Source organism: Saccoglossus kowalevskii, chromosome 14, assembly GCF_978046115.1.
Source record: "Saccoglossus kowalevskii chromosome 14, keSacKowa6.1, whole genome shotgun sequence".
In the NCBI taxonomy this organism is placed as follows: Eukaryota; Metazoa; Hemichordata; class Enteropneusta; family Harrimaniidae; genus Saccoglossus; species Saccoglossus kowalevskii.
In genome coordinates this window covers 5,054,123-5,076,538 of record NC_140654.1, presented here as the reverse complement: position 1 = coordinate 5,076,538, position 22,416 = coordinate 5,054,123, and the positions used below count along the sequence as shown (strand labels likewise).

At 34.3% G+C, this 22,416-nt stretch overlaps 2 protein-coding genes and 1 long non-coding RNA gene across 3 annotated transcripts; 1 reads left to right on the top strand and 2 right to left on the bottom strand.

Annotated features, from left to right (window-relative positions):
- Window positions 1–9,291: 9,291 nt before the first annotated feature.
- On the bottom strand, window positions 9,292–12,401 carry LOC146734392 (protein eyes shut homolog). Its single transcript, XM_085508232.1, has 3 exons — window positions 11,636–12,401; window positions 11,373–11,486; window positions 9,292–9,308 (listed from the first exon to the last, which is right to left on the bottom strand). Exons 1-3 carry the CDS (start codon window positions 12,399–12,401, stop codon window positions 9,292–9,294), a joined length of 897 nt encoding a protein of 298 aa, XP_085364358.1.
- A 1,005-nt stretch (window positions 12,402–13,406) lies between these two features.
- On the bottom strand, window positions 13,407–16,381 carry LOC146734391 (uncharacterized). Its single transcript, XR_014931479.1, has 2 exons — window positions 16,248–16,381; window positions 13,407–13,485 (listed from the first exon to the last, which is right to left on the bottom strand). It is a non-coding gene; the product is annotated as an uncharacterized LOC146734391 (long non-coding RNA).
- A 291-nt stretch (window positions 16,382–16,672) lies between these two features.
- Window positions 16,673–22,397, top strand: LOC102808513 (MKRN2 opposite strand protein-like). The gene is made up of 5 exons (XM_006813434.3): window positions 16,673–16,774; window positions 17,030–17,267; window positions 17,605–17,654; window positions 18,004–18,175; window positions 19,276–22,397. The coding sequence occupies exons 2-5, from the start codon at window positions 17,059–17,061 to the stop codon at window positions 19,493–19,495; spliced, it is 651 nt and encodes a 216-aa protein (XP_006813497.1). The 5' UTR covers window positions 16,673–16,774; window positions 17,030–17,058; the 3' UTR covers window positions 19,496–22,397.
- Window positions 22,398–22,416: the final 19 nt, after the last annotated feature.

Sequence of the window (22,416 nt, the reverse complement as noted above, 5' to 3'; positions counted from 1 at the left end):
AATCCACACATGTAGCACCAAATTGACAAGGATCAGGTTCACAATCATCAATGTTGATTTCACACAGTTCACCAGTAAATCCAGGTGGGCACTGACATCTACAATGAACACATAGATATATCAGTATTAATATCCTTAAATATGTACACATATAATTAGCCATAATTCACAAACTGCTACATTGTTGGTGGTACACAACAGTGAGTGACTGTTAGAGAATTATGTTTGGAGCCCCCCAGCACAGTGGGGTAACTATTCTTTAGAATCCTAGGTGGTCATTCTTTTTATAGCAACCATAGAGGGCAGCATGTAGGGTAAAATACTGTAAAACATAGACCCCTTTCATTTTAGCAAATTTGACCCAACACATGAATTACCATAATTTTAATTTTGCTTATTTTAATTTATTTTAAATCTTGAATTAACAAAATAAGATGTCAACTAAAAAGACAAGTTTTACAGTAGTTTATCATAGTTGTTCAGACATGATAGAATAGATCAATTTACTCGGACACATTTGTTCTAAATATATCTTTTGAAAATAAGTTGGGCTGAAAAACAAAGGTTTTGCTTCATGTCCCAGGAAAATGATGTAATACTACAGCAACAAGATACATGTTAAATGCTTTACATTTATGCTTTTAGATACATGTACATGCATTTAGAAATGTTTGGCGCCCTCCACCAGCATGTGAAAAAAATGTGAGGCACAATGATGGGCACAATGACAAGAAGCAAATCTTACTATAAAAAAAAACACTTTTTTTTATTCCTGCTTATATGTAATTGGGAGTGAATAACTCACAAATGGTAAGTACCAACACATCAGATTTTTCAATGCAATCTAGCTTGCAGTTTTCAAAAAAAATATTATTTATCAGTACTACCCGGTACTAACAATGTTAAATATTCACTCAAAATTTGCCACATTATCTAGCCAGTGAAAAGTTTACGTATTTTTGTTAAACCATATGTCAGGACAAAGAATTTAGTAACCGAGCGTTCACATATTATGGTCCAAAATAATTGAATGTTTTCATCATACATTAAAAACACAAAGCTATTCTTACCGGTACTACTCAAACATTCACTAAAGACATACTTTTTAAACATTTATATTAAAGTGAGTTTTATTTAATAATGCAGTTTTTGACTATTAATCCAATTGTTGGATGTGGTTATTATTTTCATGCTTTATCCGATGTAGATATTTACTCTTGTTACATTGTCACCTAGAGCCGAATTTAAAAATAATTAATTCTAAAATGAATAAATCTGATAGAAGGCCTCTAAAGCTATAACAATTATAAAAACAATCAGATTTTCAAATTGACAAAAATATGCCTTTGCAAGAATATTTTATGGCAGATTATGAAACATCATTTCAACAAAATAATCTCCATCAAATTTACTAGGTGCTGTAGAATACATTTAGGTATAAATTATGAATATTAAACAATTGATACTTACAAAAACTCTAAATTGTTTGAAGAACAAGTTGCTCCATTTTGACACGGTTGATCATCACATGGATCAATCACAGTGGAACAAAGATAGTCTGTAAATCCAGCCGTGCATATGCAAGTAAATCCATTAATATCACCTACACAAGTGCCGTTATTCTGACAAGGGTTACTGTCGCACTCTTCAATCTCTAAAGAGCAGTTACGACCAAAATACCCGGGCTGACAGAAACAAATGTAATCTGTCAAGTCACTGGTGCAGACGCCGTTGTTTTCACATGGTTGATTGGCACAGTGGTTTACAGCAGCACTACATTTATCATCAGTATAGCCAGGTACACAGACACATGTGTATGCATTAACACCATCAATACATGTACCACCATTCAGGCATGGAGAACTCGCGCAATCATCAATATTAGTACCACAGGTAACTCCGGTGAAACCTTCGGCACATACGCAGATGTACTCGTTGATGTCATCCAAACAAGTTGCAGCATTTAAACAAGGATTACTGAGACACTCATTAATATTCGTACTGCAAACAACATCTGTGAAACCAGGTGCACAAACGCACATGAAGGAGTCCAATTGGTCAATACAAGTTGCACCGTTTAAACATGGTAAGCTTTCACATTCATTGATTTCAGTCTCACAGTTTAGGTCCGTGTATCCAGGTGCACATACACATCTGTACTCATTAGCATAATCTTGACAGGTGGCTGCATTTTGACAAGGATTACTGGCGCACTCATTAACGTCAACATCACAGTTCTCACCAGCAAATCCAACAATGCATTCACATACGTATCCACCTTCTATGTTTCGACATGTACCATTATTATAACATGGCTGCAAGTAAAAATAAAATTCTATTTTGCCCTGTCCTATGAAGATCATTCTGCCACATTGAAAGTTATATTTTCATTTTTTTTGGTTTCTGCATGGGAAGAATGATTAAATTCTATCTAACTGACATAATATACGAGAAATTTGAAAAATTGTAGCATAATTCTATGAGTTCCCATCACAGTTATCTAACAGCATCTATATCGCCCTCTAGTGGCAATGGATACAAATATTTAATGTGAAAACAAGTGGGATTGTTTTGTGAAATGTTTGAGAATACAAATATTGGTGAGAAAGTGAAGAAGATAGCTTTGAATGGAATTACACTTTTATACCTGTGACATACCGTATATTTTACCCATATTCTGCATGTGTGTTGGTTAATTGTGAAATTATATTGTCTTAATTATCTGTCTTATATACACAATATGAGAAAAGCTCTTCATCTAACAAGATTAAAAGACAATTTGTCACATTTCAGGTGAGTGCAAGTCACATGTCTGCTGTGTGCAAGTCACATGTCTGGTTGATGCAAGTCACATGCCCAGTCAGTACAAATCACATGTCTGCTGTGTGCAAGTCACATGTCAATGCAACAACGTTTAACAGAGCTAAGATAATCACTGTGAAAGCATTACTTTCTTTTGATATTTTGAACATATTCCCTGAGTTTTAAATTCATGGATTGTCCAGTGAAACAATGAGTTTCAATGTAAATTTGACATGATCATGTGGACTTAATTTAGCGAATTTTAAATTGTGAATAACTTTCATATTGCATTCATATTAGAAAATACAAATGTATTAAAATAGGTGACAAATGTTAATTGTTAGGACCTGCATGGTCATGACATTGACAACCAATGTCAACAACATTGATTCAAGCACGAGTACAGCAAGGATATCATACCTGTGGTTGGCAATTATCTATTCCTATTTCACAATTAACACCTTGAAATCCAGGCACACATAGACATTCATAGTAACCAACGTTATCAACACATGTAGCATCATGCTCACATGGATCAGAAATGCACTCATCTACCTCCAGACTGCAGTCTGAGCCTGTAATAAATTAGTACACAATATAATAAGAGTCAGTTAGAAAAATCTGTTAATATCTGTAATCAAAATGCATAGGATTTATCCCACTTAGTGGCCAATAGACCTGACACCTGTCACTTAAGGTAGCGAGACTATTATTTGTGTTGAAAATTACGATTTTCACATTTATTTATTAATTGATGAAATGCACTATAAACTTTCATGTGATAAAGTCAACATAACATAGAATGTCATGTAAGTTGGTTAAAATGTAGATTTTCTGAAGGGAAACAGGGCAGCCTCAGTAGTGTTTTCCAAAATCAACAACACAGGTTTAATCTGTGTGCATATAAGTTTCAAGACAAAGCAATGTTAGGATGTGTTATCAGTAGCTATCTGACACACAATGAGTGTTTGCAAACATTTGAGTGGTTTGTCTTCGCCCCTGTTTGTTTCACAGATTAGTCATTTGCATATGAATGTTTCAGACACAAGGTCACACAGCCACTGAAAAAAAATCATTGATTTTGGTGTTTTCATATGCTGAATTTATCCAATTATAGCTATCCCATTCCTTTATATTTTTGGTTTCCAATAGCCTTACACATTTGGATGTCCCTACACATGTTAAAGCAGACCTTGATGGGAAAACAAATTGATTGTGCCGATAAACAAGCTTGAAAATCATTGCTGTTACTTCATGGACGTTTTCTAGGAGTTTATGTTTTTCAAAATACAAGGTCTTTAACAAAAAATAACGTATACTTATTGTCGTCGGATTAACACCAAATTTTCACAGCTTTAAGGTGACAGTGAGAGGAACTTGAATGTGTCCAGAAAAACTATTTCATCAATTATTTACCAACGAGTTGTGGTTTGAGTTGGGGGCAATGCGACTAAAACAGTAATTGAAATTCAGCACACTGTTTTTTAAAACGCGTTGCTTGCATAAAACTGACCAGACACATTCAATTTACCAGACTATTGAACAACTAGAAAAAGTGAAAAAAATACTTCTTATCGCCAGCATAAATGCGTAATTATTTTTTTTACAGAAAAAGTAATTTTTCACCTTTGATTAAGTAGCGGGTCATAGAATGCAGATACGGGCATGGCAAACACACCTTTGTAAAGCTTGAAGTCTGGCAATTCTAAAAATATATACTTTCCTGGGTCTATTTGTAGTCATTTGGTCACAATTAGAAGATGAAAACAAGTATGCAAATAATAGTCCCGCTACCTTAATGCCCATTGGGCTTGCAATATCTGTCATCTAGTAACTAATATGCATAAGATCTATCCCATTCAGTGGCAAATAGGCCTGAGACCTGTCACTTGATGCCCATTGGGCATGCAATATCTGTCATTTACTAACCAATATGAATAGGATCTATCCCATCTAGTGGCCAATAGGTCTGTGATCTGTTACTTAATGCCCACTGGGCATGCAATATCTGTCATTTACTAACCAATATGAACAGGATCTATCCCATCTAGTGGCCAATAGGTCTGTGATCTGTTACTTAATGCCCACTGGGCATGCAATATCTGTCATTTACTAACTAATATGCATAAGATCTATCCCATCTAGTGGCCAATAGGTCTGTGATCTGTTACTTAATGCCCACTGGGCATGCAATATCTGTCATTTACTAACCAATATGAATAGGATCTATCCCATCTAGTGGCCAATAGGTCTGTGATCTGTTACTTAATGCCCACTGGGCATGCAATATCTGTCATTTACTAACCAATATGAATAGGATCTATCCCATCTAGTGGCCAATAGGTCTGTGATCTGTTACTTAATGCCCACTGGGCATGCAATATCTGTCATTTACTAACTAATATGCATAAGATCTATCCCATCTAGTGGCCAATAGGTCTGTGATCTGTTACTTAATGCCCACTGGGCATGCAATATCTGTCATTTACTAACTAATATGCATAAGATCTATCCCATCTAGTGGCCAATAGGTCTGTGATCTGTTACTTAATGCCCACTGGGCATGCAATATCTGTCATTTACTAACCAATATGAATAGGATCTATCCCATCTAGTGGCCAATAGGTCTGTGATCTGTTACTTAATGCCCACTGGGCATGCAATATCTGTCATTTACTCACCAATATGAATAGGATCTATCCCATTTAGTGGCCAATAGGCCTGTGACCTGTCACTTAATGCCCATTGGGCATGCAATATCTGTCATTTACTAACCAATATGAATAGGATCTATCCCATCTAGTGGCCAATAGGTCTGTGATCTGTTACTTAATGCCCACTGGGCATGCAATATCTGTCATTTACTCACCAATAAGAAAAGGATCTATCCCATTTAGTGGCCAATAGGCCTGTGATCTGTTACTTAATGCCCACTGGGCATGCAATATCTGTCATTTACTAACTAATATGCATAAGATCTATCCCATCTAGTGGCCAATAGGTCTGTGATCTGTTACTTAATGCCCACTGGGCATGCAATATCTGTCATTTACTCACCAATATGAAAAGGATCTATCCCATTTAGTGGCCAATAGGCCTGTGATCTGTTACTTAATGCCCTCTGGACATGCAATATCTGTCATTTACTAACCAATATGAATAGGATCTATCCCATTTAGTGGCCAATAGGCCTGTGACCTGTCACTTAATGCCCATTGGGCTTCCAATATCTGTCATTTAGTAACCAATATGCATAGGATCTATTCCATTTAGTAAGCAACATAACAGAGACCTGTCACTTAATGCCCCCTGGGCATGCAATATCTGTCATTTAATAACCAATTTGCATAGGATCTATCCCATTTAGTGGCCAATAGGCCTGAGACCTGTCACTTAATGCCCATTGGGCCTGTAATACAGTATCTGTCATTTAGTAACCAATATGCATATGATCTGTCTCATTTAGTGGCCAATAGGTCTGTGACCTGTCACTTAATGCCCTCTGGGCTTGCAATATCTGTCATCTAGTAACCAATATGCATAGGATCTATCCCATTTAGTGGCCAATAAGCCTGAGACCTGTCACTTAATGCCCACTGGGCTTGCAATATCTGTCATCTAGTAACCAATATGCATAAGATCTATCCCATTCAGTGGCAAATAGGCCTGAGACCTGTCACTTGATGCCCATTGGACTGAGTAACCATGGATTTATGACTTGTCAATTTGTGGATACTGTTATATGTCCATGTCAAACATGGCTGTTATCTGTCTTGTGATGTCTATCAGGTCTATGACAAGTGATCGCTCAATGATCAATGTAACTTTCTTACATGCTACAGTACCTAATATGACTTTCCCAAGCTAATTAATATGATATCTCACCTATAAATCCAGGAGCACATAGACACGTGTATTGCAGTTCAGTATCACCATCAACACATGCAGCTCCATTGTAACATAATACTTGGCCTTCGCATACATCAATGTTCACTTCACAATTATCACCAAGGTAACCTGTGAAAGGAAAGTGATACAATTTAGCAATATGTCATTTGTGATTCTGATAATCAAAAGAACCAACCATTCTGATGTTTATTTTGAATCTAGATAGCAACACAGAGTACATGACAGGGCTGTGAAGGCCATCTCTCCATATAACGGCAGTTCAATGCACGATCCTGGTGTCAACCAGGCCCAGACGAACACAAGTATTCGTTAGTCGCATTCGTTAGTGAATGAATCTCGGCCAATAGAATTGGCCTTCCTGGTGAGTATGTGGTATACCCAGGGTAGGGATGTTCAGCCTAAGGTGGGATTTAAACTTGAGTCTACTGGGCCTAACGCAACAACCAACAGGCTGCCAGTGTCCTACTGTACGTCTTAGACAATGATGTAACTGAATTATTGGATTTTCAGACATTTTTTTTAGCTTCGACATGTCACTTTTTGTTTTGCTTGTCTGGTTATGTTTTGTGCATTGTATCCATTATCATCCATTCCAATGGAAGTTCAGTTATTAAATAAATACAAGCTGTGAGAAACTTACTAATTCACAAGGTTTGAGGGGTCTCAGTTATGTTGGCGTCAATGTGAATCACAAACTAAGGAGAAATATACAATAGTTTGAGATACAAACCTAATGGACAAGTACAATTGTAATAAGTCTGGTGATTGCTGCATATACCACTGTGTTGGCATGGATTAGGATCGCATAAATCAACCGGAAAGTTACAGTGAAAACCTAAAAAAGAAAAAGATATGACAAATTGGATACATTGTCTGCTGAAATCCACCATACGCATATCAAAACTCAATGGGAGAAAAGCAAAACATTGTACTAAATCACTGTAATTAAGAACCAACATTAATATTAGTGGAAATCCTGACATGTGACATGCATGCCTGCTAATGTATAGTTTGTGCTGTGACCTGGTGATGGTCTGGACCTTGTTGCCATGCTTACCAATAAATCCTGGTGTACATGTACAGTTATATCCCGGTACATCAAGGAATTCACCAAAGTTATTACAGGTAGCCCCATTCTCACACTGCTGGTAGGTACAGTAGTCAACAATGCTGTTACATCTTGCACCTATAAATATAAATATTAGTTATTTTAATACATTGGGATTGTGAACTTTGACCTACATATCAACAATAGTTATCATGTCATGTCATGTCATACGAAACATGTATATACCGGTATAAGCAATAATATGAGGTTATTATGAGGATACCTCAAAGTATGCACAAAGACAGTACAGATGGGAGTATCGACCGACACTCAGCAAAGGTCGAAGCGACATGTACTGTCTGAGTGCATACTTTATTATTATACATCTTTTCCTTCCAAGGATACATCATAGGAATGCCGAATTCCAAAAAGTTTAAAACAGAATCTGCGAACTTCTTTGTCTGGAGTCCGGTCAAACCCTGGTGGCAGCCTTGTTTGTTTTTATTATTAGAGGACGCTTACGTGCGTAATCATACCATATTTGGAATTCGCATTTCCTAATATGGTAGAAAGAAAATACCCTGTAAAATACCGCAAAATTATGGCACGCTGTAACTTATGGCATTACGGTGACAGATGTATAATAATATTTTTTATTTACTCATAGAAAACAATATGGTTTATGTACAATGTAAAACATATCCTTTCAAACTGGATAAAAAAGCAATAGTAGTTTATAAATAAATAAACACTGCTCGGACTGATAAGTATGATATATTGAAGATAATATTTGGTAATCGTAGTCCTAAATAACTATTAAAAATAGCTAGACGTTTCGAGCAATGGCTCTTTATCGATAGCATAGAAGCAAGTGTGAAGACTTGCTTGCTTCTATGCTATCGATAAAGAGCCATTGCTCGAAACGTCTAGCTATTTTTAATAGTTATTTAGGACTACGATTACCAAATATTATCTTCAATATATGGATGAAAAAGCAGACTGGATAAAATCTTTGACAGTTTATATATTACTTTGACGTTTAGCCTGACTTACCAGTATACCCAGGATGGCAGTTACACACCACGTTATTTGCAAACACTGAACATGTGGCACCATTTAGACATGTGTCATCATCACACAACCCAGTGCTGACTTCACAGTTGACACCTTGCCAATCAGCTGGGCACACACACCGATATTTGTTATCCAACTCCACACATGTCCCACCGTTATAGCAGGGATTCACAGAACAGTACCCTGCTTCGTCTTCACAATGCTCACCCGTCAACCCAGGTGGGCATTTACAATAGTACTCATCAATGAAGTCTACACACGTTGAGATGTTTGGACATGGACTACTCAAACACTCGTCAATGTTTGTTTCGCAGTAAAGTCCTTCATAACCTGCCATACATTCACAGTGGAAGTCCAGAAAAAGATCTGTGCATGTCCCACCATTCTGACAAGTATCAGAGGTACAAGTCTTGATCCACTCTGCACAAAAAGGACCTGTATAAGACAAATTATTGTGATTAGTTTTCATTCATATCTACAAAAATAATATAGACCATAAAAACTCAATTAATAAGCAATCACACAACCAATTAATTTTCAAAAGCTAATTATTAAATGCATAATTTTAAAGCTAATATGTTCTAACCTGGTTTTCAGCCATTTTGAGTACACCCAACATTGGCCTAATGAATTGCTATGCAACTATGTAGTTAACTTCAGTTATGGGGGGAATACACATGCACAGACCATTGATTTACTAGACAAGACTATTACTGTGGAATACTTTATTTTCGCTGGAATTAATTTTCGCTGAAAAGGCTTTTTGGGCGTTTTGCTTGGAATTTATTTTCACTGATTTTTCATGAGTTTAATGTGAAATATAGGAAAAAATATATATTCGCTGGATTTTATTTTCACGGAATCATCCCTTCAGCGAAAATAGCGAAAATAAATTCCAAGCGAAAATAAAGTATTCTACAGTATGTACAAAGCCTCATGATCATAGGCATCATCTAGTCTAACATTCCAAAAAAGAGTTAAAATTGTATTCTTTTAGTTAACGCTATAACTCGTTATGCCTAATATGGCAGGATAATTATTAATTTCTCAACAGAAGTACCATTTATAAACCCATATTGTTATGTTAAGTCATTTTAGGTTAGCCATATTGTCTTTAATATTGATTATTTTCTATTTAATTGCTTTGTCATGTAATCAATTTAATTTCTTCTGAGGAATTTTACATGTTTCAAAAAAAATAAACAAATCATTTGCAAACATGGGAACTAGAGATCCTATGCCTCTGTGTACAGGAAAGTTTCTGTTTATTCTTTTTTGTTGGAAATATTGTTCATAACAATTTGTTGAGATACATGGAAATAAAATATACAAATAATGCAGTATATTTATATTAGCTTAGTACTTGACAGAAAGAAACCATACAGTACATGTATTAATATGTACATTTACCCATTTTATTAACAAGCCGGGTTTATTTACACTGCTATCCCATAATATTACTACTGCATGTCAATCAACTTTTACAAAGTGTTATGAGAGTATCAGGTTACAAACTCAATTTGTAGAGTTGAGTCATTACTGACAGCATCTGTCCTCATTGATTGAAACAAACTACCATATTTACACTATATTTCACATTTCACTAATATCTTCAGCCAGGTCATGGGATAATCTCTAGTGTCTGTGTTATTGGTACCATCATTTCAATTGCAATTTCTTTACCTTGTTCTAATTGGTTGATTGCATGTTTTTTATAACGCTATTAAATAGACAATATACCACAGTTTCCTGTGTTTAGGAGGAGGTGAATAACATACAGTAGGGTAAAATCCTCCTGTCAACCAAAATCGGCGAAAATATTATTTTGCGTTCAGAACATTGCATGCAATGAAGAGCATTGTAACCCTTGGGAATTTTGAGTTCCAAAGAAATGCATGAAAAAAAAATCTTTTGGAATTACGCAAACAACGCCAAAAAAAAATGATTGCTGTTTGCAGAGGTTCACACATGGATTCAGAAGTTTTGCCAATCAAAACATAATTGGATGCACAACAATAATCGGTGTTCATATTTTTTTGAAATTATGTCAATTTTACATATATCAAATTAGAATTGTTAAATTTTCTAAATAGTTGCAATAAAGATCGGCTTTATCTTATCTTTTATCTCTATCAACATCAATATGACTAATAATGCACACTATAACAGTAAATGGCACCAGACAAGTGGGCACCTAGTGGATTTTGATGAAAGTGAATGCAAAGCATTAATCTCTCTACAAACATGAGTAAATAAAAATATTGGGTATGTGCTGAGATCTTGTATCTTTGTATACACAACTATTGTTCTATTGTAAACATAGATTGGCCAGCAGGGGAACGGTCAACAGTCAACACCAGCAACTTTCAAAATGGGACAATTGTTTAGTCACAACTCAAGCAGCTGTTAGTCAATTCACAAGTGAGTTTGCCAACTTGCATCAACCAAAAGCCACATGGGCTGTTGAATTTAATGTACAGTTGTATTGTAATGTCCGCAGCAGAAACAAATTCTTTTGATTAATATATACACGTCTTACCTGTGTAACCTTCTTGGCATTCACACTGATACATACTAGACGACAGTTGAACACAAGAACCATAATTACATACACCGCCACTACACTGTCCAACTAAACTAGAACACTCTGGTCCTGAAAAGAAAATATAATATGCAAGAAAAAAACTATTTGTGACAATGAAAAATGTAAATATATAACTGATATATCAAGAATATATTAAGGATAAGGCTGATTCAAAATGAAATTTTTATAACATTTTCATTTTATTAATAGGTACTTACCGGCAAATCCTGGTGGACACTGGCAGGCGAATAAATTCCCAGCATGCCCTTGGATCATATCAATACATGTGCTGTTATAGTTGCAAGGGTTACCATGGCAACCATCAATCTCCTCACAATAGTCTCCGCTATATGGTGGATTGCAATCACAATGAAACATACCGTCTTGCCGTCTGCTAAGGCAAACACCTTGACCACTGCAAGTTTGTAAATTAGTATTCGCTTCACAGTTTCTTGGCTTCACTGTTACATTGAGTCGAAGACCAAAATCGCATCGGGAGAAAGCACCATCGGGAAGCTGTGCAAAGAAATTCACTCCAGGTTGCAGTAATGAAACATCAACAAAAACAGTTTCAATCGTTGCATATGGAACAACTTTCAAAGCATCCGGATACTGGTCACCTGGACAATCAATGAAATCCTGGTCGGAGACTCTGGCTGCATCTATATGTGGTAAAGGTATACCAGCAGGCACTAAGATTAGGAAGTCACCTTCCTGCATCTCTACAGGGCATAACTGAGGCAGATAAACAATACGAGAATTTTCAATTCCATGACATTCTTTGTAAGTATCACAGACTTGATCCAAAGACCAGGAAACCGTAATGTTAACAGGGTTGTCTCTCCATACTGTCACATCACTATGGTTACAAGAAATGCTATTCACTTGATAAATGTGGAATAACATTAAAATCATCCACAAACAAATATCCATAGTTACTGAAGAGGCAAGCCATGGCATCAGCTTTATTCCACAAGCAGACATTCTGAGCCTTTTAGGAAGGCAGTATGGAAGTATGTCAATGTTAATTTCACATCGCTGACAGAATTGAATGCAACAATCACATGACCATTTGTATAGTCTAATCACAATAGTATCTATTGTAGAATGTACTTTTGTTTTTTGAAAACACAACAGAAACAATTTATTTTCATTCAATAATTCTCACTGTCATATCTAATAATTGTCATCCTTTGAAAAACAATTTCAGAACATCTGTTTAAAATTAATAAAAAGATCACAGCTTAAAAATCAAAATCACACACTAAGTCTGACCTGAAAATCTAATTTGCATCAAAATGAACAGTCTTCAATTTTAGTGTAATTTTGTTGGCACTTTTAGATAATTTGCAAAATTTATAATGAATCTAACTGTACTTTATTTCAAAATTTCTTACATATATTTACATATAACATATTTCAAAAATATACTCAATTTCTACAATTAGAAAAAAAATCAGAAAATAATAGGTACAACATTAAAATAAGATTTTATATAAATGATATTCTACTATGAATTTATTTATGCTCACTTATGAAATGGCAAAATGACAATAGTAAACTTGCGTTGGCAGGGCAGCAAATCAGTATAGAAAAAATCAACACAAAAATAATTGCTTCAAAATGACATTGCATTGCAGAATAAACCAAAAGCATCTCAGAAAGCAGAAAAATACAAAAATTGCATAAATTATTTCATTTATATTTAAATTACATTAACACCTAAGGATATATTAATAACATATTTATATTTAAATCATAATGATATAGCTCTCATACAAGTGTGGGTAGGAACATTTGGTTAATATAGTATAGTGAAAAATTGTATTTTATTATCTCTCGCTATTAATCAAATTTTGAATAATAGGTTTTGTCACTTCAATGTGCAGTTATGTTATAATTTGTAATATACGAGGACTATTATTCCTCGTAACATATGGTAACTGTGATTTGCATATGTCAACATGTGATTAACCAACTATTAATCTGTTTTTCCGTCGTGTAAGTGTCATTCTGCAGTGCCGATGGAAATTAATTCTTTTCAAACAGAGAAGTGATCATTGTTTTTCTGAAAAAAAAAAAGTTTATAAAAAAAATTATTGCAAAAATACATAGGAACTTACAGCTATGGAAGAAAGTATGGAAATAAATAAGTAAATGTCACATTGCTCAATTTGTGTAGGATACCCAATGGTTTGAACACATACTGGTTATTGACAAAACAATGTGTCAATTTTTGGGCTACTATATTTGAAAAATGATAATCCTAGGAAAGTAAATGGTACCGGTAGTCTACTTGAAATACAAGTATATCTGTGAAAGAAAAGGTTAGTACTGTAAAATACTTTATTTTAGCTGGAATTAATTTTTGCTGAAAACACTTTTTAAGCATTTTGCATGGAATTTATTTTCACTGATTTTTGACAAGTTAAATGTGAAACATAAGAAAAAAAGTATATCTGCTGGATTTTATTTTCACTGAAACATTCCATCAGCGAAAATAGTGAAAATTAATTCCAAGTGAAAATAAAGTATTCTACAGTATTTGTTTTTTTCCTCCAATGTTAATGCACATTCACAATAATCAAAAGAGTCACAATTCTTTATTACTGATACAAAATATAATTATTTTTCAATTACTGAACTTGTACATCAATTTGCAACACGTCATATGAATAATAAAAATATTCTTTGTATAGATTATTGTATTGAAACTTGTATCAGAAGGGCGTGTTCACAGAAATTGAGGTACAATAACCTTTGACCTCATAGTGATCGTTTCACATACATAAAGATTTGACAAATACATTCATTGTTCAAAGAAACTTAATTAAAAGTTAAAATATTGCAATTATTATACCTTTGAAAAATAAATATTGATATCACGGCCACTTTGATTAAACAAAATTCTGGGATCCAAACTAGATTATTTGTTATTTTTCAATTCGCAGTACTCGAGAGTTGACCATTATGAATCATACACAATATATTATCCTTAGTCCTGACAGACATAAGCTGCAAATATTAATATTTAATATACAAACAAATAACATATGTATTTAATGTGATATTGCTTAAGTATATTTTATTTTACAAAATTATTAGTTAATATTTCAATTAAGAGAATAATTAGGATGTAATAACCATAATATAATAATAAAGTGGTTTATTGCCATAATATAAAATGTAATGGGTTTTCACAGCAGTGTAGCATTTTTATTTAGAATTCAAAATGTTCAAAAAGAGTTAACCACCAAATATTTATCTCTATGTTATTTTACCGTAATGCATTATCAATATTCAATTGGTGCAACTGTTAGGCAGCTGTATCCTTTATTTAGCATATCTACCCCGTAACCCGAGCATTTTCAGTTGTTGAGTTGGGTATTATGATATTAATATTTAGTAATCCCAGGGTTACATGGGCATGCATACAACGTTGAACGGGAGAGAATATGTAGAATGCCAATTTTGAGTCGCAAACATTGGCGAACATTTCCAAAAGTAGAAATCAAATCACCTGGCTGAAAAAAACAAGATTATTTGTCTTATTGAAATATTTTTAATGCCATAATTTTGCTAATGATTTTTTTTTTCTATAATTTATTTTTCAACTTTGAACCAATTTCCCATTTGGCTACAGCTTTTGATAAACATTTTTATAAAAAAAAATCGGTAAAATTATGTGGCTTTAGTTTTGGTGTTCAAAGAGTTACACTGAAATTGAGGTTGGAGATTGGCAAATAATTTATTCATATACAATCTTTTCAAACTCAGGTTTCATCTAGTAAACCAGAAAATAACTCAAAATATTGTTGAATAATAAAGCTTCTACTACCATCAACAACAACAACTATCACTTTGACCACCTGTAACAGGTAAGCTATATTCTTACTACAGTTACTAACAAGTCCAGAGTGTTTACATGTAATAACCGACTTTAGATCAATATTATTACAATCATTTGTGATGAATTATTTAGACAATTTATTTGTATTGATTTTTAATAATGTACTAGTTTATCAGTGCTGGATCCAGGCATATGCCCGCTTACTTCCATGTGGAAGTCAGATTTACCATAAAGTACCAAAAATGATAAAGATTCATTGACAAATATCAAAACTTGTAAATGATTTCTGGACTATGAATTGAATTACCTACAGTATATTAGCTCTCTCAGACAGTATTCAGTTAGAAAACCAGGATCTGCTACCGAGTAGGGCTCAAAATTATTTCTTAGATCCCACATGAATAACTTGATGCCACGCAAAATAATCAAATATTTCAGTCACGATTTCAATCAATGTAAGGTACTTTTAGTAATTATGGCCTGAAATTGAGTTCCTCCAACGAACAACGTTTAAGCCAAGATAGCTATTTAAATGTAAAACATAATAAAAACACACTAATTTTGAAAACGCAATAAAATGTATACAGAAAAAAGTTGGTGTATTTCATAGGCACTGATGCATATTAAAAGAATTCCTACATAATGGCCGCAACTGACGAGTTACGTCACCTGTGCTATTGCTAAGATCCTTCACGAAGTGATAACGCTGTGGCTGACATGTACGATAATTTGTATGCACGTACAGCAGTACTTGATGAACTGATTGAAAGTCCCAGTGACGAACAGTCTTTACTTAGAAAATATTTAACAGTATAAATACTACATTGGTAGTAGATATGTTGATTCTTTACAAAAAATCAACTCGGAAGGAAATGCGAACGATCGCCATTACAGAGCTTGAAGTACATTTGGAGGCGGAATACCTGCACAAAATAGAATTCAAAACAAAGCTGGAATAAAATTGCCAATCGGTTTCTTACCTCTGACTGCCACGCGAATTAAATCCCAGTCGAATATTTCACGAGTCTGTCAACTGATATAAAATAACGCGTATCATTGACAATAGGGGGCATAACCACGGCATGTTGACGTTCTAAACGATCCATTGAAAAGCGAAAGGAATTCCTTTATTATAACAGGTGGAGCTAAATAACGTGCGCAGACGGGGTTACTTTTCAATTCAAACCGCGCATAACCAGCTGACTCCCTGGCTTACTCGCCTCTCGCTACTGAGCCATTGAAATTTCTATCATTCCGGCCTTTTGTTGTATATTTTTTAACAAAAGCATTCGCAACCACAGCGACATCTTTAGTTGTTTGATTTAAATTAAAGTGTATTTTTTCAAAACGGGTATTAGGGTTTATAATCGGCGCCGTCCTAGGGAGTCATTATGCATTGCTGAGTACAAAATGGCTGGGCCCATTCATAAAATGGCTTTTCGTGTTAACAACAAAACAATGTCGTGATAAACTACACTTTATATTGTTATAGTGGTTGGCACCAGAGGTTAGTATTATTATACGTTATATATTTTTATAGTAAAACTGATCGTCAAATACCGATTATCAAATAAATCATTCAACCACGATACACCCTTGGGTTTCGACATTGATACCTGTCGATTTCACGTTCTGCATCGTTGTTTCCGGTACATTGCACCCCTCGTATTCATTTTTGTACAGGATGTATTCTGTCGTTGCCACGGTGCTTATTACGTATGGATTTATAGATCTCTATAATCGATTGCCTTCATTTCCACAGAGTCCACAGAGCCGTACTCTGCCGTAATCATGTCGTCTTTGGGTGTGCTGTGTTTCAACCATTGCAGTCCCGTCAATATATTTTGTTTTGAAATGCCCGATAACTGTCCACTATGTGGTACTTTACTTGACGTATCACCCTGCCAGTCACCGCCTTTCAGAATACCTAGTCCCTTTGCTAATGGTATAACCAAACCGTATAGTGTTGTTGTTAAACCTACAGAGGGAACTTTTCTTCAGTAAGTACATGTATAAGTGTTTTTAATTTAAGTGAAAACTGACAGTCTCTGGAATTACACCTTAAGAATCTTTTATTTGTTTTTTGTTATCCTCAGAAGGATGGTCATAATATTAAAATACCGATAGTTAAATGAAACACCATCTTCAAAATGAATGGTCATACAGTAACACTCAAAGTAACTTTTAAAAGACTACTACAGTAAAAACTAAATGATAGGATCAGCATACTAGTGGTAGAGTGTGACTAAAAGTGTATTCCCATGTTTAAATCCGGGATCCATGTGATGTACATCTTATAGAAGTCTGAATTAACACTCCAATTATTTATGTTTTTAGGCATTACGAAAGAAATTCTAATCTTCATGTTGGCATTACAAGCTCAAAAGGTAGGTGTATACAGCTGTTTTTATTAATAATAATTGTTAAATCAGCTTGCTGTCTGTATAATGGGCTAGTTTTTTGCAATTAAAACGTTTCCTCCACTGTCCATAGTTGCTTGTTATGTTCAGTTGTGTATTCTATCACCGTTGAGGGACGGTGATTCTATGCATCATTAATGAAAGTCATAACTATTATGTAAAAAGGTGTGAATTATTTATTTATTTGTGGTGTGCTCTGTTTGTATACTCTTTTTTTAGAATGACTACCGGATATAACAAAATTAAATTAAGAAAGAAAATATATTATTAGCATGCTTTAAATGAATGGACAGTGATTTTTGGTTTTCTTCTCCAGGTGCCGTGTATAACTATGACGAGTATGGTCTACATAAAGTTAAAGATAAACATAGTTGGAAACAATCTGTAATTATACCGTTACTAGACAATCGCTATGACGATGAATTGATGGAATTATGGGATGAATGTTTACAAAACTATGCAGTTACTAATGAGTGGGACCCAGACAAGTGAGTATAGGATCATTCCTCTATTTCTAGATAAAAATGATTATTTGTTGCTAAGCGACATCACTTACATTACTGATAACACTTTTATTGTTAATTGAGAGCTTATTGCAGTCTGCTTTTGCATTGAAGTTCATCTCTCAGAGTGGTTATTTGGACCATTATTATGTTACCATGAGATGCCATGAGATGTTTTAGGACTTACTAAGTGGCATTCTGGGCTGTGAGTTATATTGGGCATTCTGGAACGTCTGGTTACTTTGGGCATTCTGGGCTTTGGGGTTACTTTGAGCATTAATTGATGGGTCCTGTAACTGGGCATTATGGGCTGTGGGGTTACTTTGGGCATTTTGGGTTGTGGGCTACCTTCGGGCATTTTGGGTTGTGGGCTACCTTCAGGCATTTTGGGTTGTGGGCTACCTTTGGGCATTTTGGGTTGTGGGCTACCTTTGGGCATTTTGGGTTGTGGGCTACCTTTGGGCATTTTGGGTTGTGGGGCTACCTTTGGGCATTTTGGGTTGTGGGCTACCTTTGGGCATTTTGGGTTGTGGGCTACCTTTGGGCATTTTGGGTTGTGGGCTACATTTGGGCATTTTGGGTTGTGGGCTACCTTTGGGCATTTTGGGTTGTGGGCTACCTTTGGATATTTTGGGTTGTGGGCTACCTTTGGACATTCTAGGCTGTGGAGTTAGTTGGGACATTGTGAGTTTAAGGTTACTTGGGACATTGTGAGTTATAGGTTACGGTAGTTACTTTGGGGAACATTCTGGGTTGTTTGTTACTTTGGGACATTCTTCTTAAAGTGGGTTACATAAACTACTGAAAAAGGTTGATATGGTGGTTGTGGGTAGGATACACACACCCATGTGCTCAAATCATAGATTGTGACATACCAAGAGATGTCACATGGGATATCATTGATGTTTACCGCAGTTGCACTTATATACTTTCATAAAACATTAATCTGATCAAGTCAGGTCACTCATAATATTCCGCTAAGAATTGTTGACATAATTATTATATTTACAGCCATTGTATGGCAGAAAGACAAATAAAATGTACTTATTTTATACAACCTTTAGAGAAAACTCATTATCTTACAGATATAATGAAGAAACTCACAATTGTTACGACTTTGTGATTGGTTTCCTGAATAACGTACAGTATAATGAGTTGATTGGAAAAGACCCACCGTACCTGACAAGAAAACAGTTCTGTACAGAATTCATCATTCCACACACCACCAAGGCTGCCCGTTACATTGATTTATACAGAAAAGTACAACAGGAAACATTTCTAGTCAAAGAAGAGTCTTATTGTTGAGGTTGTTTTTATAAACTTTGACCTATGACCTTTCGGCTTTGAACCTTAATACTGCAATAACCGCACAATAAACAGACTTGATGAATGTATTTTTTGGTATTCACACATTTGTTCATGATGACACTGGATTTATTTGTATCAAAAAAATGTTGTAATATCTTTTTGACAATTTACACCATGTTTGTCCGTGTTAAATGTCAAATGCAAATTCAAAAATACTGTTCTTCTGTTTTTCCAATTTACACTGTAGTTGACCTTGCTATCAATAAATGTATTTATTATATTTTCATATTTTTTTTTAAATGTTGAACATTGACTGCTTTATAAAAAAACTGAATTTTCCACAAAGTACATTTAACAAATTTTTTATGTGTCCATGGTTACTGAAATGCTAAGCTTTGCAAAGCGGCTGTTTACACTTATGCGAGCATACCATATTTTCCCGGTCATAAGCCAAGAGGCCTCAATATGTAAAATCAGGGAAGGGAAAGTCATGGGTAGGCGTATAGATGATGACCACCTCACATTTGTTTAACATTGTAACCATGTTACCACCTTCTACAAATTATTCAAATTCCATTTTTCGTTCACCATGGCTAGGTGAAATATTACATCTTATAAGATCGTGTACTTATATTTTGTATCTAACACAATGATTATGTAGTGTGTGTACTTAATTATAAAATATACTGTCACAGTGGTTTTCAGGAGTTCAGGGAGTTTCATTAGAGAGACTAATTGTCATCAGAAAAGCATATGTTGTTACTTAATTATTATATGTATAATTCTGTATTATATGTATTTATTTTAATAATAACACTATAGTATATATAAGTAAAGGATGTATAAGATAAGGGCATGCAACTAATATGATATGTGATGTAGATCTCAAAATCACAAGCGTACATTTCTCGATACACACATGTAAATGAGTGTGTCTGTGGATAAGTAGTTAGTTTCAGACTTTCAGATTACCTACCTGAATCTGTTTCTTCGCTTTGCTACCACATATTATGCAGATGTGGATCCAGGCATACACCCACCTACACACTGACACCAGTGTTGTAGTCACATTCACCAAAAATCACCCAAAACAGTCTTGGGTGATACTTACAGGGATAATGACTCATTTTTTTTTACACAATTGAACATTTCCAAGCTTCTACTGCATAATGTGATGTCATAGTTTAGAAATGTGTTTAACTGATACTCACATGGATCTACATCACATTTCACCATGCATGGAGGTTACATATCCTTGCCTTATAAGTTGTACCTTTGTATAAGTTATATTAATGCAAACACTTACAACAGTTGAAGCTCTCAGCTCTTCAAGTTGATCCTTTTACTTAAATATAAATGTATTACTGCATTTTTTTTGACTGAAGTCGACTGCCACGCTCCTAGTTCTAATGACATCTTTTTGATTTTGGTTATTTAGAAAACACATCAAGAAAAAAGGGACAAGTTTGGGTATTTGTGCATATATACACGCTGGATGAAAAACATTTTTACAGCTCAGATTATAGTGTTCATTTGGTAAATAACATTGCCAATGTGGCTTTGAATTAATGATATGGTATGTACCAGTAATTCAAATAACTTGAATGTGTAGTTCACTATCTCTTCCAAAAATGTTTTTTTTTTGTTAATTCAGAATCCAGTATGTACAATGAAAAATACTGACAAATGCTTAAATGTTTTGTTTTATTTGAAACAGAAGAGCCATATATAATATGTATATAATGCTTTATGAATTACATGTGTTACTGCATAGCTGGATGTCAAGTCTGTTATTCACTTTCAACTATTATCTCTTGCTGCCAACACAATATATATTGAATTTCCATTATCTACTTCAATACTACTACCTATACCAGTTATCAGGTTAACATGGCAACTATCAAGTATGTATGCCGACTATCATATATATATATATATATATATATGCAGACTATCAGTTATATATTCTGACTATTGGGTATATATGTCGACTATCAGGTATATATGACGACTATTGGGTATATATGCCGACTACATTATTGGACTTAAGAATGGATATGGCTAACTAATAAAGGAGAGAGCATTTAAAAGTACTACAAATTTAACCATATATAAATATTTTTTTTCAAATATTTTGATCAATACCTGTTTGCAATGACTAGTCCTGTCAATTTGTTTATTTATAACAAAGCAATTACAGAAAATTGCTGCAAGACTTGCAGATACTTTTAGAATGCATTAACCAATCTTTGTTACTTTTCTACTTTGAGCTTTATTGTACATGTTACTGGTGGTTTTAGTTGGTGGATATATAGTGTATAAATATTTGAATTGCATTAATAGCTTTAAATTGAAATATTAGCTAAATGTTTGACTTTGAATATTTCTTATCCGATATTTTCTTATTAATATAAATTTACCACCACCAATTAAATCAAGATTGCTTTATAATATAATCTCTGTGGGAAAGGATTAAGTATATGGACATACTTTTTTCAAACTGTAAATAGTTTTATAATGCATGTTGCATTAAATCAAATGCATCAAATAAAAAAATTATGTTGATTATTCAACTATGCAAAATACATTCTTCATATTAATTAAACAATTTACATATCAATGCCAACACATGTTGGTATCATCTTAAGATGGCTAACTTGAGTATATTTATTTTTTATATATCAACTATTGAATCATGCACATAATAATTACTGTAACACATGTAAATAAAGACTTTGTGCCATGCAGATTTGCTTACTGGTATGTAAAACCTCTATGAACGAATACATCTGTGAACTTAGCATTTGGTGTTTTGTTTAAACTTGTTTTACTGTATATACATTGGGCCAGTATCTTTATTCTTGTATGTGTTATTTAAATAAAACCTTGAAATACTTCATTTTGCATATTCATTGTGT

Excerpts from the sequence above, each read along its gene's own strand:
- LOC102808513 (XM_006813434.3), top strand. The coding sequence starts at position 17,059 with ATGTCGTCTTTGGGTGTGCTGTGTTTCAACCATTGCAGTCCCGTCAAT. Across the intron at positions 17,268-17,604 it reads ACAGAGGGAACTTTTCTTCA|GCATTACGAAAGAAATTCTA; the intron begins GTAAGTACATGT and ends TTATGTTTTTAG. Across the intron at positions 18,176-19,275 it reads AATGAGTGGGACCCAGACAA|ATATAATGAAGAAACTCACA; the intron begins GTGAGTATAGGA and ends ATTATCTTACAG.
- LOC146734392 (XM_085508232.1), bottom strand. The coding sequence starts at position 12,401 with ATGTCTGCTTGTGGAATAAAGCTGATGCCATGGCTTGCCTCTTCAGTA. Across the intron at positions 11,487-11,635 it reads GTGTCCACCAGGATTTGCCG|GACCAGAGTGTTCTAGTTTA; the intron begins GTAAGTACCTAT and ends TTTTCTTTTCAG.